Consider the following 16193-nt stretch of genomic DNA (forward strand, 5'->3'; position numbering starts at 1 on the left):
GGGATTTGAATCCCAGCTCTGCCATTACTGGCTGTGTGGACCCTGGACAAGTCACTTCTGTGTTCTTGTCCCTTAATCTGTAAAATGGGGAGAATAACCTCATAGCTATAATAAGGAAATAATGCATGCAGGGCAGTAAGCCAGGACTGGGACCCTGAGTTGGTGACAGTCCACTCAACCCCTTGCCAGCCTACTTCAGAAATAAAGTCCTGTGCACTTTGACTTAGGGTGCAGTGGTGCCAGAAGCTACTTGCAACTGGCTCTCAGGCACATTTTTTTCCAGCGTTGTAAGTCTACATCACACCCTTGTACATTATGTTTTGCTTTAAGCATCTGTGCCAAGTTAAAGTCCATGCAAATCATCCCTGGTGGTGAAATAAAGTTTCCAGCCTGCAGAGCTGGCACCTGCAGCAGGATGTCCCTGTGGGCCAGAGGATTCTGGAAGAAGACAGAGAAAGGGCAGCTGAAGAGGAAATCACAGCGAATGCCTGGTGAGCAAAGGGTTTGGCCAGAGCCGTCCCGCAAGTCCCCTGCCTGTGAGTGAAACGCTGCTATGAGCAGAAACATGTGAGAGGGGGATGTGTGAACAAATGTGCAGTCCCTGCCTCACCCTCTGGGCTGGAGGAAGTTGCAGAACAGCCTCCCGCTCAGTTTGCCCTGGTACCTTTTCTGATTGCCCTACCCTATGAGCAGGATGGGTTAGGTCTCAGCGCACCCTCTGCTGTCCAGAACTGAGAATGCAGCCCACTGAAATACCAAATCTAAATCTAACAAGACGCAGATCCAATTGCACTATTTCAGATGCCTGCAAGGCATCTGAGCTCTGCTCTAGGACAAGAACTGTGGCTGAGAGGTGATAAGAACACGAGCACAAATTAACCACACCTCAAATGGGCAAAGGACCTGAATAGACATCTTTCCAAAGAAGATATACAAAAGGCTAACAGGTATCTGAAAAGATGCTCAACATCGCCAGTCATCAGGGAAATGCAAGTTAAAAGCACAATGAGCTATCACCTCATGCCTGTTAGAATAGCTATTATCAAAAAGACAAGAGATAATAAATGGTGGGGATGTGGAGAAAAAGGAGCCCTTGTGCACTACCGGTGGGAATGCAAATTGGTACAGCCCCAAGGGCAAACAGTACAGAGGATCCTCAAAAAATCAAAAATAGAACTACCATATGATCCAGATGCCACAGCCAATTTGTGGATCAAATCAGTATCAAACATGTCTGAGAGTTGCAGGAACAGTACTGATAACTCCTTATGCCTAGGGAAAAACTGAAATTTTGAAGTGAAATTAGATACGATAAGGTAATAATAGCATCAAGCTCTGAAACCTTTCAAAGCACACAGAAGACTTTACAGAAACTCAAAAGACAGCACTATCTACTCCTACGAACCTAATAACAGCTGTTCCCCCTTTAATACCAACGTCAAAGGTAAATTAAAAATAAATGTTCAATTTATACCACTGTTCTTTTTTAAAAGAAAAAAAATAACCATGCCACCAATGGTGACCCTCCTTTTCAGAGAGCACTCTGTAACACCTGAAATACCTTGGGCTTCTCAAAGCCCCACCTGACAGCCTCTGAGGAGGTCACACAGACACCCTTCAACAACCCAGGACTTGCTACCTGCTACTCTCCACCTGTGTCTGGGCTTCTCAAAAAATTATGCTTAGGATGATCCTGCACGTGTAAAAACTAACTTGGCTGCTGCTGCGGAATGAACTGCCACTGCTGGGGTGAAGGAGCCTGCTGGGATGACTCGCAGAGAAAGTAACCAGGACACAAGATAGGAAGCAGACAGGACACCGGAAGTAGACAAAAAGAGCTCCTTTCTCCTCCAGTTTTCCAAGCTCCCTGAGGGCCCTTAGTGAGAGAGGCCAAGCTAGCTGGTCAAGCTAAAATACAGTTTGCAGCATTCAGGTGCCAGCATCCATCAACCAGTATGGAAAGGCAGGTTTGAAGCTGAGACACAATAACTTACCTGGCACAGTCCATCTCTCAGGCTACTCAACGACCATACACATTGCTCTACACATTTATGAACCTCAGTACAACACAAAACGAGTCTACATCCTCACCAAATAAGATGCAAATATCCTTCATACAAAGGAAGATGTTCTTACCCTCACCCTAAAATGAGGACTAAGACCGACACTCATAGTAGATATCCCCGGGCTGTGTGAATTACTGCTCAAATTCAGGCACAGTCCCATCTGAATATCCTGTTACCTAAGGACTAAATTATAAAATAACTTCCAACAAATTTGTATAAAATAATAAGGGGAAAAGAGGCCAAAAAGAAAATAACAGTTAATACATACACAGATACACACACACGCACAACAAGCAAGGAAGAAAAAGATGCATAGGTACTGCAGTCCTCATTTCTGAGACTAGTCATGAAGCCATAGTTGATACCCATAAATTCCTTCTTCCTCTACCCATTCTGTTTCTCCTTCGCCCACACCCAGGCCTCAGCTGGTCAAAGCTCTTCGCCTCTTGGGGTGGCCCAAATCTTCATTCATGCAGGGTCTGAATCCTCAGTGGGCCTGCCTTTTTGTTGTTATTGTAAACTATTTTTTCACATTAACTTTTACTATTGGACTTGGAAGTTCTAAGAGGTACCCAAGAGAATCCCTGGATTCTAGACATAGCTTTCCTCATTCCACTATGTAGCACAAACCCAATTCCCCCCAGCAATCAGGATAATTCATCCTACAGAGCGGAGTAACCCCCCCTCCTCCTGTTGGCTCAGTAGCATGAGATGTCATACAATCGTGGCAGTCTTAATTTCCAGTTTGTTAGAGCCACCGTTGTGTTTCCCTCTGGAATCAGAACTCCAAACCAGAAGAGAGAATGTTTAGAAATAGGAAACAAGAATCCTGCCAGTATGTTATTTATTAGGTCTGACAGTGAAAGGAGCCACTCCCCGACCTGCCCCTTGATCCCTGACCTATGTATTCAGCCTAAGGGAAAGAGAAAATCACAAATCAGTCTCGAATTAAAAGCACAGTTTTAGTATAGAGGTTCCTCAAAAAATTATGAATAGAGCTACCATATGACCCAGCAATCCCTCTCCTGGGTATATATCCCCCAAAATTGAAAACATTTATCCATAAAGATTTATGCACCCCTACATTCATTGCAGCGTTATTCAAAATAGCCAAGACATGGAAACAACCTAAGTGTCCTTCAACAGATAATTGGGTAAAGAAAATGTGATACGCACGCACGCACACACACACACACACACACACACACACACACACACACACACAATGGAATACTACTAAGCCATAAAAAATGATGACGTATTACCATTTGTGACAACATAAATAGAACTTGAGAATATCGTGCTAAGTGAAGTAAGTCAGACAGAAAAGGACAAGAAACATGATTTCATCCATATGTGGGATATAAAACAGAAAGCAAACAAAACAAACAAACTCAGACGTAGACAACAGTATGGTGGTTACCAGAAGGGAAGGGGAAGAGGGGGAGGATGAAAAGGGTAAGGGGGGTCAAACATATGGTGACAGAAAGACATTAGATCTTAGGTGGTGAGCACACGATGCAATATACAGATGGTGTATTATAGAACTGTACATCTGAAACTTATATTAACAAATGTTACCCACCAAAATTTAATTTTTTACAAAGTATACTTTTGTATGAAAGTTAAGAAAGTTAGCACGCTCCTTGACAAGAGTAGAAGAGGCCCTTAGGCCTCACAACATGTTGACCGTTAAGGCATTGCCACCTCCTTCATGGCTTTTCCCACTTCTGGTTGTACATCCAAAAGAACTGAAAGTTGGGACTCAAACAGATATTTGTAAACCTGTGTTCATAGCAGCATTATTCACAACAGCCAAAGGTGGCAACAACCCAAATGTCTGTCTGTTGATGAATGGACACACTAAATGGGATGTATACATAAAATGGAATATTATTCAGCCTTAAAAAAGTAAGGACATTCTGACACATGCTACTACATGAACGAACCTTGAGATCATTATGCTGAGTGAAATAAGTCATATACAAAAGGTCACATATGATTCCACTAATATGATGCAGGTAGAGTGGTCAAATTCACACAGACAGAGAGTAGAACATTTCCAGGGGCTGGGGGCAGTAGGGAATGGGAAGTTATTGTTTATAGGTAGAGTTTCAGCTTGGGATGAACAGAAAGTGGTGGAGATGGATAGTGATGATAGTTGCACAATGTGAATGTACTTAATCCTACTGAGTTGTACAGTTAAAAATAGTTAAAATTATAAATTTTATGTCATGTATACTCTACCACAAAAATTTTTTTGATATGAAAAAAGCATATACTGCATCCTGTAAGATGGAATCCTCTCTCGAGAGCATTATCACCCAACGGCCCCCCACTGAGCCTTCAGAAGGCCCCTTCCATTAGGCCAGCTGCTTCAAGGTAAAGGTGGTATGAGGTAAAACCAGTGAGGTCCATGGGCGTGAGCCCCCTGCCACATGAACAGACCCATACAGTGCCATGTGGGGGCTCAGCATTGATCTTGGCTGTTGGCAGATTAGGCACTTGACATCAGTGGCGACCAAGTCAGCCTTTGGGAAAGGAAGCCAATGTGTGGGGCCCACGTGTGGGGCCCATCTGTGGCCTCCATCCCTGCCACCATAGCAGCTTAGTCCACGGACTCATGGAATACAGAGGTGCCATGGGGAGAGCCCCGCCAAGCACCATAATTTTCGTTGACTGCTTTAGTTCCTGAGCATTGCTCACTTTCCTGTTTCTATGTCTCATAACCCAGAGATTTCAATGTGTTGGATGGATGTTAATCCATTACAGTGAGTATCCTCACTGAGCTCAAATTCACTTTCCTGAACTTCTAGGAGGTGTGGTTCTGCAGTATGGGTCCATCTCAGAGATCAGCCCAAGAGGGTGTCAAGACTGAGAATGCTCTAGCCCCTCTGGACCTTACCAAGGGCCCCTGCATTCACCTGCTGTTGGAACGAGCAGCCCTCCCGGCCTCACCGGATGGTCCCGCTGGGCTAACTTCCCAGGGAAGACCTTGGCTACCATGAGATCTCAGTTCTCAAGTCCATCAGCTGAGCCCTGCTTCCCTCTGCTTCCTCTGGCACTGAAGCAGCTACTGTGTATGGCTTGTAGCTTTGATTGATTTGTCCTCACCCATTTGTATTTTGGGGATCGTGTAGGAATATAACAACTAATTTTCTGATATGTCAATAGGGTTTTTAGTTTTGCTGACTAGTTTTTATGTGGGGATTCACAGAAATTCAAAAAGTATGCCGCCACAGCCTTCATATTTCCATAATCCCTTTCCCCTTGCTTTTAACTGTTCCCCTCCCCCCACCCCCCAATTGGTCATCATCATTTTTGCTGTTGTATTCAACTGATGTTTGAGTGGATTTGCCTTCATGGTTCCCAATCCCTTGCTCACCCTTCCTTCTTCTCTCAGTAAGGATCTGTTAGTAATAAATGCTCAGTCTTCACCTGAATCTTTTTTTCCCCTCTGCTCTCGGTTTATAGTTTAGCTGATTATATCATTCGAGATGAAACTATTGTTCCATGGCCTTCTGGCTTCTAGAGTAGAATTTCATGTCCCTCTGTAGGTAATGATTTTTAAATTCTAGTGTAGAATTTGTTGCCAGCTGGTAATATAAGGTGAGCACTGAGAGGCAAAAATAAAAATAGCAAAAAAGGACAAAGGGATTTTAAATGGCAGGGAGCTCAACAAGCGTTAGGTGTGAGCAGCAGCCAGACACGGGTCTTGCAATGGCCCCACATGGAGATGTAGTAGCAGGAACTCTCACTCTGAGGAATCCCCACCTGAGGTCCACTCCTGGGGGCACAAGGACCCCTCTGGCCTCCAGGGAGCTAAACCAGGGGCTATTCCAACGGTCTTCTTGGTGTTTCTCAAAATCCTGCCCCAACTTCATGCCACAAAAAGAGCCACAATATTCTCCCTGAATACCAACAGGAAGCAGTCTAAGGGCTAAATGAGCAAACAACGCCCACTCCCACCTCCCCGCTCCTCCACCCCCTCCGAAAAGAGCTCACCCACCCTCATTCCAGTGGCCTGTGAGGCCCCTATACTCAGCATCTGCGCTCTCCACTCTCACCCCCACATCCTTCTACCCCTCACAGAGCTCCGGATCAGGTCCCAGGCCCTACTGAAGTCTCTTTAATTCCCTGAACAAGCTCTGTCCTGCCTCAGGGTCTTTGTTTGCTGTCCTTCAAGTCTAGAACTGTCTCCATCCACCACCCCGGCCTCCACTTAAGCCTTGGCATGGATGGTCCCTTCTCATGCGAGTCTCAGCTCACATGTTTCCTCCTCAATGAGACCTCCCCCATCCAACCTAAAAACGTTTGCATGCCAACCCAAACACCCGTCAGCTCTGAGGAGCACTGTTAAATCTTCTCATTATTTCACCCATTAATGTTTTGCTTGTCCTGTGAGGGTGAGGGCCCCAAGAGTCATGTTCACTATTACATCCCCATGACATGTAGACAATAGACGGTAGACTCCCAGCTCAAGGATGGTGGGTGAATCTAACATCAACTGTCTGCTCCCTCCCAGATCCCCACTAAAATGACAGTAAAGGGATTTTTTAAGGCTTAAACCCACAAGGATAAAGAAAACTGAAGAGGACATGACAAGCCACATTTTGGAATCAGAAACCGATGTACAAGTGGCAATCCTCTTAGCAAGAGGAATCTCCTTAGAGGTTCCTACGTGGTAAGAAGGCTGGAGAGCCTGATCACTCACTCCAAGGGCAAGTCCCAGGCTCAGGGAGGCTCTATTTGGAGCTATTACAGGATAGAAGCAGAGATTGGGGATCAAAGGGACTTTCAAACACCATCTCCATCACTCACTCACTTCCACTCAGGTAGAACACTGCTTCCAGCCCATTCAGTTCCAACATCTACCCCGGGTAACAGCCCTGTCCTCTCAGGGTTGTTCTGAGACCATGGTATTGGAGTGCCCGGCCCAGGGTAGGTACACCAATGGTCATTTAAGCACCAAGTGATGGGCTGGGGGTGACCTTGGCCCAGGTCAGGCACCTCAGCCCCACCACAGGAGCCCACTCTAGGAAGGAGCTGAAAATGGCATCACCCAGCAGGAGACCTGAGCTTTGTAGCTGAAGCCATCCAAAGCCACTCTAGTCCCCACAGCCAGACTCCCATGCCCCACAGGTCCTGGCATTTCCTCTTCCCTACCAGGTGGTGAGGGACTCCCCGGGAAGTCAGCTGGCCCTTTGAGAACAAGGGATCAAGGGCTTTCTAAAGCCCTGAGAAGATACTACAATCAGGGGCTATATTTAACCTGCTCTACTATATAATGCCCTCCTCCTGCAACAGACCCCTGGTCAGGCTTTAGGGACCAACTTCTCATTCCACTTAGAGCCGGACTTCTCCAGGGCTACCTCCCACTCTCGCCTCATTCCTATACCAACGCTGCTGGGAGACTTCTTTGCACCAACATCTCTTGCAGCTTATTATATTCTAGGATTTGTTCTGCTTCTCCATGCAGGGATGTTAGAGCAGGTTGGAGAACAGGAGAGTAGGACAGCCCTACAGGGAACTTACCGGGGGCCAGGATAATGTTCCTTAAATCACTGCCTTACCTGGTTTTGGCTTTGTTGTAGCTTTTCAGATCAAAGGCTGAGAGTAGCCAGGGAACTGAGCAGACCCAGGGAAATGAGTCCGTCACTGAGACCTCCTGCTCTTTCCAGGCTCATGGTCTACCCACTCCAACCAACACATCAACAATTTCTAGGGGGAGGGCCAATCCCAGAATAAAGGTGGCCAGAGTGACTTCTGTCAGTCTGGACACTATGAAAGAATTTTAATCACAAAACTCTTGTCATAACCTAAAACATCTCATATGATGTCCCCATATACAATTTATTTTTGTCATTTCATTCATACCCAAAATATATTTATATCAGACACTTGGGAGAAACCTATTATGTTAAAAGTAACAGACACTTTCATTAGATCAAGAAGGAATCAACCACAAGGATGTCACGTAAACTGCTTATTTATTAGCATTCCAACTGCAAAATAATGGTTTCCAGTAAATATGCTGAACTGCAAGGAAATGAAAGAACAAGATGAGGTTCAGATGCATGAATGGTGGGTTCTTATTTCTTCCACTCATTCTTGTCGTAGTCCCACTTGGCAGAGAAGCCCTGGATCGGGCTGACCTTCATGTCGAGCATCCTCTTGGTCTGCTTGGCCACCCACTCCTCTTCAAAGGTGTGCGGGATGGGGCCATACACTACAGTCCAAAACAACCTCATGAGGCAACACTGTCTTGACTAGTTGTTTCTAAGCCAATGTGCTCTATGGGTTAGGTCTTCCCCAAAACACTGGCAACCAGGTCAGTGAAGTCACCTGCCACTCAACACCCACACAAATGCACTGGTTTTGAATTCTGGGCACTGAGAACTCTTGATAGTTCAACTATTCCTTTGTTTATAAGTTAGCAGTTATATACTTAAGCTAAAACCAGAATATCTTCTCTATAGGATATAGAGAATAGGATCCATAGGTTAGCAATGAGCAGAGAGTCAAAGGTGACTTGGGAGAAGATCAAAGACATGGGCACAGGTCTATTAACTGTTGTCCATAGTCAAATCACAACAAATTACACCTACTCAGAATGGGAAGATACCTATTCTGCCTGGAAAGAACGAACCCAGGAGAGGCAGCACTAGAATGTTAGGGAACTGATGTTGGAGTGGGCAGGCAACCCCGACGGTAAGGGGAAACGGTTAGGTCTGAAGACCCGGAATTCTGGTTGCGATAAACCAGAATTCTAAACAGCTGAAATAGCCCTTCAACGAGTAAGAGTTCTCTTCTCTTTGATCAAACCTTCACTACATCTTCTTCTGATAACTGACTAGTGAGCAGACAAACGTCTGCTGAAAATGTGTGCTGTACAAACTGATAAGTAGCTCGCTACTAAGCAGCTATGGCCCACCATGAATAAATGATTCTGGCTTATACTTCAGTTCACACAAGCCAATTTCACACACCTGGTCAACAATCATGGAATAGACCCCAGATTAGAGTCCCTGTCCTATGAAAGCCACCCCACAGCCCACTCCTGGGCACTCAAGGATGGAGCTGTGCTGGCTAAATCCAGGTCTTATGTGATTGAGGGCTTTTCACCTGAGAGTCACCCAGGCACATGGTCCCTTTTCACCTCTCTACTCACCATAGTGCTTCTCCCAGATCAGAACGAGAGCGGTGAAGCCAATGAAGAACATGGCGGTGCCCACAATTGTCTTCCACTCATTTGTGCTCCTGTTCATTTCAGCAAAGCTCTCATTGAACTTAATGCGATACACTGGGAGCAGAAAGAACAGCTGTTTGCAGGAATAACGACCACCGGGACCAACCACTCCCTTGTCCTCAGCGCTCCATCCTTTCTCACCCCAACACTACAGAGGGGTGAACATGGCATTGAGAATATGATTGAGGCCTGTGGCTGTAACACGCTCACGCACATGCTCACATGTACACATGTTCTCATACATGCACATAAGAGTGAAGAAGATAATGGAGTTTGTTTTGGGCCAAAAAAAGTTTTTAAATTTTAAAAATGAAATTCTTTCTTCTCTAAATTACAGTATAAGGGTCAATTTAATCACATGTTTTCATTTCTCCTTCAGACATGACAATGTTTTGCTGATGTCCTGTCAATAATTTACAGTAAACTCAGTCTCACCCAGCAGAGGCACTCAGACGCTGCATCCACATGCTACACACTCAACAGACCCACACTCAGCTGCTCTGTGTCCAGGTTCCTGTTCCTCCCCAGGGGCCAGTGCCCCATAAACACAAAAGGGCCTGGGCAGAAGTCCACCAGCCAAGCAAGGAAAGTGGGCCCTGGAGCAGCCTCACAGAAACACAATACACCGACCCTCCCATGCACGCTGGTCTCTGGGCAGCACCCCAGCACTCACAGTAAACACGCTTTCACACAGTGTGCCTGTCTTTTCCTTCAATACCCACATTCAACTTTTTCATCAATGGAGAGGCTGCTCCAGGGGCTCTTCTCCTTCTCTTTCAAGGCCTTCTGGCTGGCGGAAAGATTCTTGATATGGGTCACATCAGGCAAGGGATAGTCACGCCGGTCGACATAACTTGGGAGAGCATAGTCTTCACTCTTCACAACGCTCCCTAAAAAACACATTGGCTAAATATCAGAAAATTCGCATAGGTTCGGAGTTTCAAAACAAAGTAGTACTTCTAAAAACCGAAATAAGCACATGTATGCACCCCCTGAAAAGCTCGGTCATGTAGACACTGTTCAAACAGCTGAAGGACTGTCATGTGGAACAGGGAGCGGGCTTGTCCTGCGTGGCCCAGACAGCAGAATGAGGATGGTAGGCAGACAGCCAACAGCAGCACTTTTCATCACAGCCAAACAGAAACCTGCCAGGAGCAACCGCTCACAGAGGCAGCAATTTCCGCTACTAACAGTATTCACAAAGAGGTCAGACAAGGGCTCTCAGGGTTCCCTGCCCTGGGCCGAGACTGAACTAAACGAAGGCCCTTCTGCGAGTGACTTGAACTAATGAGGAAGAACAAACACAATTAAAACTCATAAAAGAAATAAGTTCAAAGCTCGGAAACAAAGTCATATGAAAAGATAGTTACTACATCTGTTTATCATAGCAGTAATAATAATGATAATAACAACAACAACAACAACCTGTGTCCAAGAGAGGATGGAGTTAGCTAGCTCCTTAGAAACATGTACCATAGAGCCATTTGTTCCGTCTGTTCAACAAATGTTTGCCTGCTATATGCTAAGCATGGTTCTAGACATCTGGGATCATTAGTGAACAAAACAGATTCCTATCTACTGGTGACTACATGCTAGAAGTAGGAAACAAACAAACATAACAGACATATAAATTAGAGTATGTTAAGAAATGAGCCTCTGGAAAAAAAGAACAGAAAAAAGGAATAGGGGTACACATAAGGCAGGAAAACATTAAAACAGTAAAGAGAAAGAGGTACACCCGTGTGCTCAAAATGGAAAAACAATCACGTACTCATCAAGTCACAGAACAATATCAAGGTTGTTTTGTTTCACTTTTTAAAAATGTAAATCATGTATATGTACTCACATGTACATATAACTAAAGACACGAAACTCTAGGCAAATTATACTCAAGTTGTTATCAGGGGAAGACAAGAGGATGAAAGGGGGATTTCTGCTCAAGTAGAAATTTTAGTTCCTTAAAATGCATCCCCATGTATTACCCCAGTAAATGTAAATAAGAAAAAGGTTCAGATAGCAGGAAAAAAAGAAATATTTTAATTTTTAATTAAGGTTTTCCCACTGATAAAAGTTTTTTCAATTTCCATCCAACATCTGCAAAAAAACTTTATGATCCAAACTGGTACAGAGGTATGAAGTCCTGCAAAAATGCTTCACCTCTATTAGTTTAGTCCCAATGATTAAAATCTCCCAAATCATGTTACTAGTGAAATAAAACATTCGGCCTTAAGCAAAGCAGTATCATTTCTCTAGATACTTATCTTTGCCATGCAAATGACTGGGACATTTATATATCTATACTCGACCTTAACCCAAAAGGATTTGAGGTGAAAATGGCTAGAATTATTTTCCAATTTTACAATTCTAAGATTCTATTAAAATAAGTAAACTAAAAATAATGGTTATACATTAACACACAGCTTACACATGAATCATCAAAAACATGTAAATTGGGGTGATGAGAATGTTCTAAAATTGATTGTGATAATTATGGTACAACTCAAGGACTATACTAAAAAACCACTGAAGTGTACACTTTAAAAAGGTGACTATGTTATGTGAATTTCATCTCAACAAAACTTATTATAAAGATGTACAGTCATGCACCACATAACAATGTTTCAGTCCACGATGAACCACATTTCTAATGGTGGTCCCATAAAATTATAATGGAGATGAAAAATTCCTAACACCTAGTGATGTCGGGGCCATTAAACACTATAGCAATTGTTCACATGTTTGTGGTGATGCTGGTGTACACAAACCCACTGCACTGCTAGTCATATAAAAGTTCAGTACATACAATTGTGTACAGTACATAATACGTAATAAATGACTGTGATTAATTTATGTATTTACTATACTTTTGTCATTATTTTAGAATGTACTCTTTCTACCTACAAAAGTTTGCTGTAAAACAGTGTGCCATGCTATACCAGCAGCAGCCTCACACATCCCATGCTTACCCAGTCTCTTGATTGCATTTTCTCTTGTACTTGATTTAATCTTGTTTTGTGCAGTAACATGGTATACAGGCTTGTAGCCTAGGAGCAAAAGGTTACACCACAGAGCCAAAGGGTGTAGAAGGCTGTAGTAAACAGCGTTGTGGAAGTACACTCTAGGACAAAATTGGCCAATGACACCTTTGCCAGAATGTATCCCAGTCGTTAAGTGGCACATGACTGTAAATGCTCGTAACCTTGGAGCACTCTTAGGCATAACATTGTATTTTCTAGAACAACAACTAATTCATGATCTCAGAGCTGCCAGGGGTTCTTTAGCTCTTTAGGCTTGGTCCCCCAGCAAATGGGGGTGGGAGAACAAAGGTCAACATACCAAACTTTCCTTCGAAAAAGAGAGAAAAAGCAAAGATTTTGCATTCTAGTGAATGTTTTATTGTGTCTATCCTCAACCTGAATGGATTTTTGGCTGAGCCTCTGCTGAGGACATGTGGTAAATTTGAGCTCCCCTCACAATCAGATGTGTCACCCCATAAATATCCAAAGTAACAGTGGCAACTACTGATGGCACTCCACAGTGTTACCATTTTATGTGAAGAACAGGTTCATGTATTCATGTATCACTTGTATAATTAAAAGTTAAAAATTAAAGAACAAGACTTGTCTAAGAGACTACAGTTTTCTCCATCTGCCTATTATGTGCTGGAGATGCAGCCATGAATAAGACAGGCCAGGTCCCTGGCCTCAAAAAACCTGCACTCTAGAGGCAAAGACAGACAATATTCAAATACAGACACAAAACCAACAGTACGTCAGTGCTCTAAGAAACAACAGGGCAGGGCGATGATGTAGGATAGAGCATCTTCAGCACAGGTGGTCAGAAAAAGCTATTCTAACCTGCCTGATGTATGTGAGGAACAAAATACTGTACCACTGGTTGCTGGGACTGTGAGCAAACAGGGAGGGCTGGTTGGGTTGTTTGCTTTTTGAGTATCGACGTGAAGAGATGAGAAAGACCAACTGCAATTCTTACTCTAGACATGAGAAGCCACTGGAGGTTTCAAGAAAGGACCTGCTCTTCCTTTCTCTGCCAAAAACAATATCTAAAAGTAAGTCATGGCCAATACTACTATAAGCAACAGAAGCTAGCTTCCCATAAAAGAGCAAAATGACCAAAGGAACATGAAGGATCTTTGGGGGTGATGGAGACATTGTATGTTCTGACTAGGTTCATTGTTATACAGTGAGCTTACCAAAATCCAAAGAACGGGTACACCTAGAAAAGATAACTTTTACTTTCCGTAAATTGTACCTCAAACAAACAAAAAGCTAAGTAAAACTATCAGCAAAGCCAAAATAGAAATAAAATGTAATCCTGTAAGTGACTCCCTAGTTTTAATGAGGAAGTTTTTTTTTTTTCCATATTAAACAATTTTTCTTTATTACATATTCATTTAAATAACAGATATTTCGATACTTTCACTAAAATGATGTTTTAGAGTCTATGTCTACAGTGTTATCCTGGACAACAGGATTATAGAGAAATTTAAAACAGTATCACCAATTAAAAACATCAATTTCAAGGGAAAATTCACACATCAAGCTGTTTGGTAATAGTGGTCACTGGTTATTGAGCCCCTAGATACATAAAGCTTGCTCTCCAAGTTCATCATCCATCACTCAAGCTTTGCACTTGACCCCTCAGTAACACACCCTGCCATGCTGATTTGCATTTTTTCCTTTTGTTTACTTTCCCTCTGCCTGGAATGCCAATCCCCTCTTGAACATGAGGTTAAAACTACTAGTCCTTTGGCAAAGCAAAGCCTTTCCTCCAGAACCCTCCCCTGAACTCTAGGCCAGGCTAAATGCTTCTCCTCAGGAGCCATCTGTTACTGAAACGCTGTTTTCATGTATCTGTCCCTCCCCAGATTACACACATTCTTGTGGAAAGATTTCGTATCTCATATTGTTTTTATTCTCAGTGCCTGACAGTGTCTAATACAGAAAAGATGCTTGATAAATGCAGAACTAAACTCACTATGTGCCAAGCACTGAACTAGGCTCTTTACATATATATTTCAAGTTAGAAAACAGATTCTTAAACTTAAATAGCTAGTACAAGATAGGAGATTAAATCCAGCTCAGGCTAGGAAGTTGAAGCACACTCTCTTCCACTGCCCTAATAGTGTAAATGGTATTCAAGATAAGTGGTTGAGATTTTTTTTTTTTTGGGGGGGGGGGAAGGAGGTCGTTAAAGTCAAGTATAATGGAGAATAGCTCTTGAAAGGGATGAAACTTGAACTTGAAAAAATGGGAAAGGAAGGAAAAGGAAGAAAATATCAGTACAAGTAAAGATCCAGACTAGTATTCAATATGATTCATAAATAATCTTTACTCTAGAACTACAACCCATTAAAACATCCCTTCCCTAAAGTCTCTCAACAGCAGAATCAAGATCTTAGACATCTGGGTTAGAAACTCCAGCACAGGGCCTTACACATAGTGGGCGCAAAATGAAATTAGCTCAGCCTATTTAAAAGTAAGAAAAGTTACACTTACCGTGCGCTCGTACACACACCGAGGTGGAAATTGCTCGCTTGCCAATTAGGTTAAATACTCTGGTAGCCAACATTCTGAAAAATAAAAACATACACCTTTATGAATGAGGGCAAACACCTATCAGGAATGATTCTTTTTGCCCCAGTGCATTCTAGAAGTCAGTGCAATTCTTTTGTTTTCTTCTCCCCAATATAAATGACCCATTCTTCACTATTGACTCTGAATTCACAAAATAACCTAGGATGAAGTTTTTCTTAGCAGTAAGCACGACTTTATGAAAATTCATTATAAACCAAGTGCCATACTTTATACACACTTCAATTAGTAGAAAATGTGCTTTCTTAAAAAAAAAAACAAGGGGAAAAAACTTTAATAAAGAGACTGAAAAATCTAGAAAGGTAAAACAGTGTGCTGCCATGATGGGCTCCAATGATTGGAGAGAAAAGATAACAGCTCACAGGAACTGCGGCATGCACTGCATTCAACTGAGTTATTTGGTTAAAAATCGAATATGTGCATAGCATTGGAAAGGGAAATTAATCAGGGAGAAAGGCTGAAAATATGGCCCTGATCCAATTACAATCCCTGCGAATAACGGATGACCTGGATGACCCACGTCTCCCTTAGGCCCTTTCAGATTCAGGTCCATCTTCCCTCCTTAACTGGGCCGTTCAGGGCCGTGGACGATGAATAGGTTCCCCAACACATTCAGAAAATACCCCAATTAGTGCAGCATAAACAGAAGCATGACGTCAGAGCTAAACTCGCTCCTGTCTCGCTTTTCTCCCCCAGCCTAGCCCGCTGGCGGGGAAGCAGAACGCCTCTCCCAGAGCCCGTTAAACCTGGAGCGGTCGCGCAGTCACCGTTTTAAGGGGTGAGAGCCAAGGCTGCAGCGTAGGCCTCGGGGCTGCCTCCGCGAAGGCCAGCAAGACGACCTGTCTCTTGAGCCAACGCCCTTCACCAGCGGGCGCTCCAAGGTCAGAACCCGAAACCAGACCGCGGTCAGGTCGGAGCAGGTGGAGCCCGGCAGGATGCTTCTGGGCGGCACACAAACCGCTACCCGGCGGCCCCCGAGTCTGCAGCCCCCAAGGGCTGACCTCAATGTCACCAGGGTCTGAGGCCCAACTGCCGCTTCTTGCAGGCGCTGGGCCGCCAGCACTGAGGGTATCTCCCGGGCCCCCAACCTCCCGGGTCTCCCGGGGGCGCGGGCCAGGAGCCGACCGCCTCACCTGCCGCCGCCGCCGCTGCCGCCACCGCAGCCACGCTCGATGTGCCCGCCGCGACCTCCCTCTCCGCCCCGGCTCCTCGCGACCGGAAGAGAGCGAGGCCGCGCCGCGGGGCACCACGGGATCTAGGAGG

General features: G+C 44.1%; 1 protein-coding gene and 1 non-coding gene across 3 annotated transcripts; one reads left to right on the top strand and one right to left on the bottom strand.

Moving 5' to 3' along the window:
- The first annotated feature begins 3677 nt into the window (after positions 1 to 3677).
- LOC111745838 lies at positions 3678 to 3802 on the top strand. Its single transcript, XR_002782809.1, has one exon. It is a non-coding gene; the product is annotated as a U6atac minor spliceosomal RNA (small nuclear RNA).
- Positions 3803 to 8039: 4237 nt separating this feature from the next.
- On the bottom strand, positions 8040 to 16190 carry LOC105298839. 2 transcript variants are annotated; one of them, XM_011370262.2, is made up of 5 exons: positions 16055 to 16190; positions 14835 to 14911; positions 10038 to 10205; positions 9238 to 9369; positions 8040 to 8295 (listed from the first exon to the last, which is right to left on the bottom strand). In XM_011370262.2, exons 2-5 carry the CDS (start codon positions 14905 to 14907, stop codon positions 8159 to 8161), a joined length of 510 nt encoding a protein of 169 aa, XP_011368564.1. In that variant the 5' UTR covers positions 14908 to 14911; positions 16055 to 16190; the 3' UTR covers positions 8040 to 8158. The 2 variants fall into 2 exon arrangements, with proteins under 2 accessions (XP_011368564.1, XP_011368565.1); XM_011370263.2 differs by having other exon boundaries at positions 14835 to 14908; positions 16064 to 16148.
- Between the last annotated feature and the right edge of the window lie 3 nt (positions 16191 to 16193).

This window comes from Pteropus vampyrus, unplaced genomic scaffold (assembly GCF_000151845.1).
Source record: "Pteropus vampyrus isolate Shadow unplaced genomic scaffold, Pvam_2.0 Scaffold166, whole genome shotgun sequence".
In the NCBI taxonomy this organism is placed as follows: domain Eukaryota; kingdom Metazoa; phylum Chordata; class Mammalia; order Chiroptera; family Pteropodidae; genus Pteropus; species Pteropus vampyrus.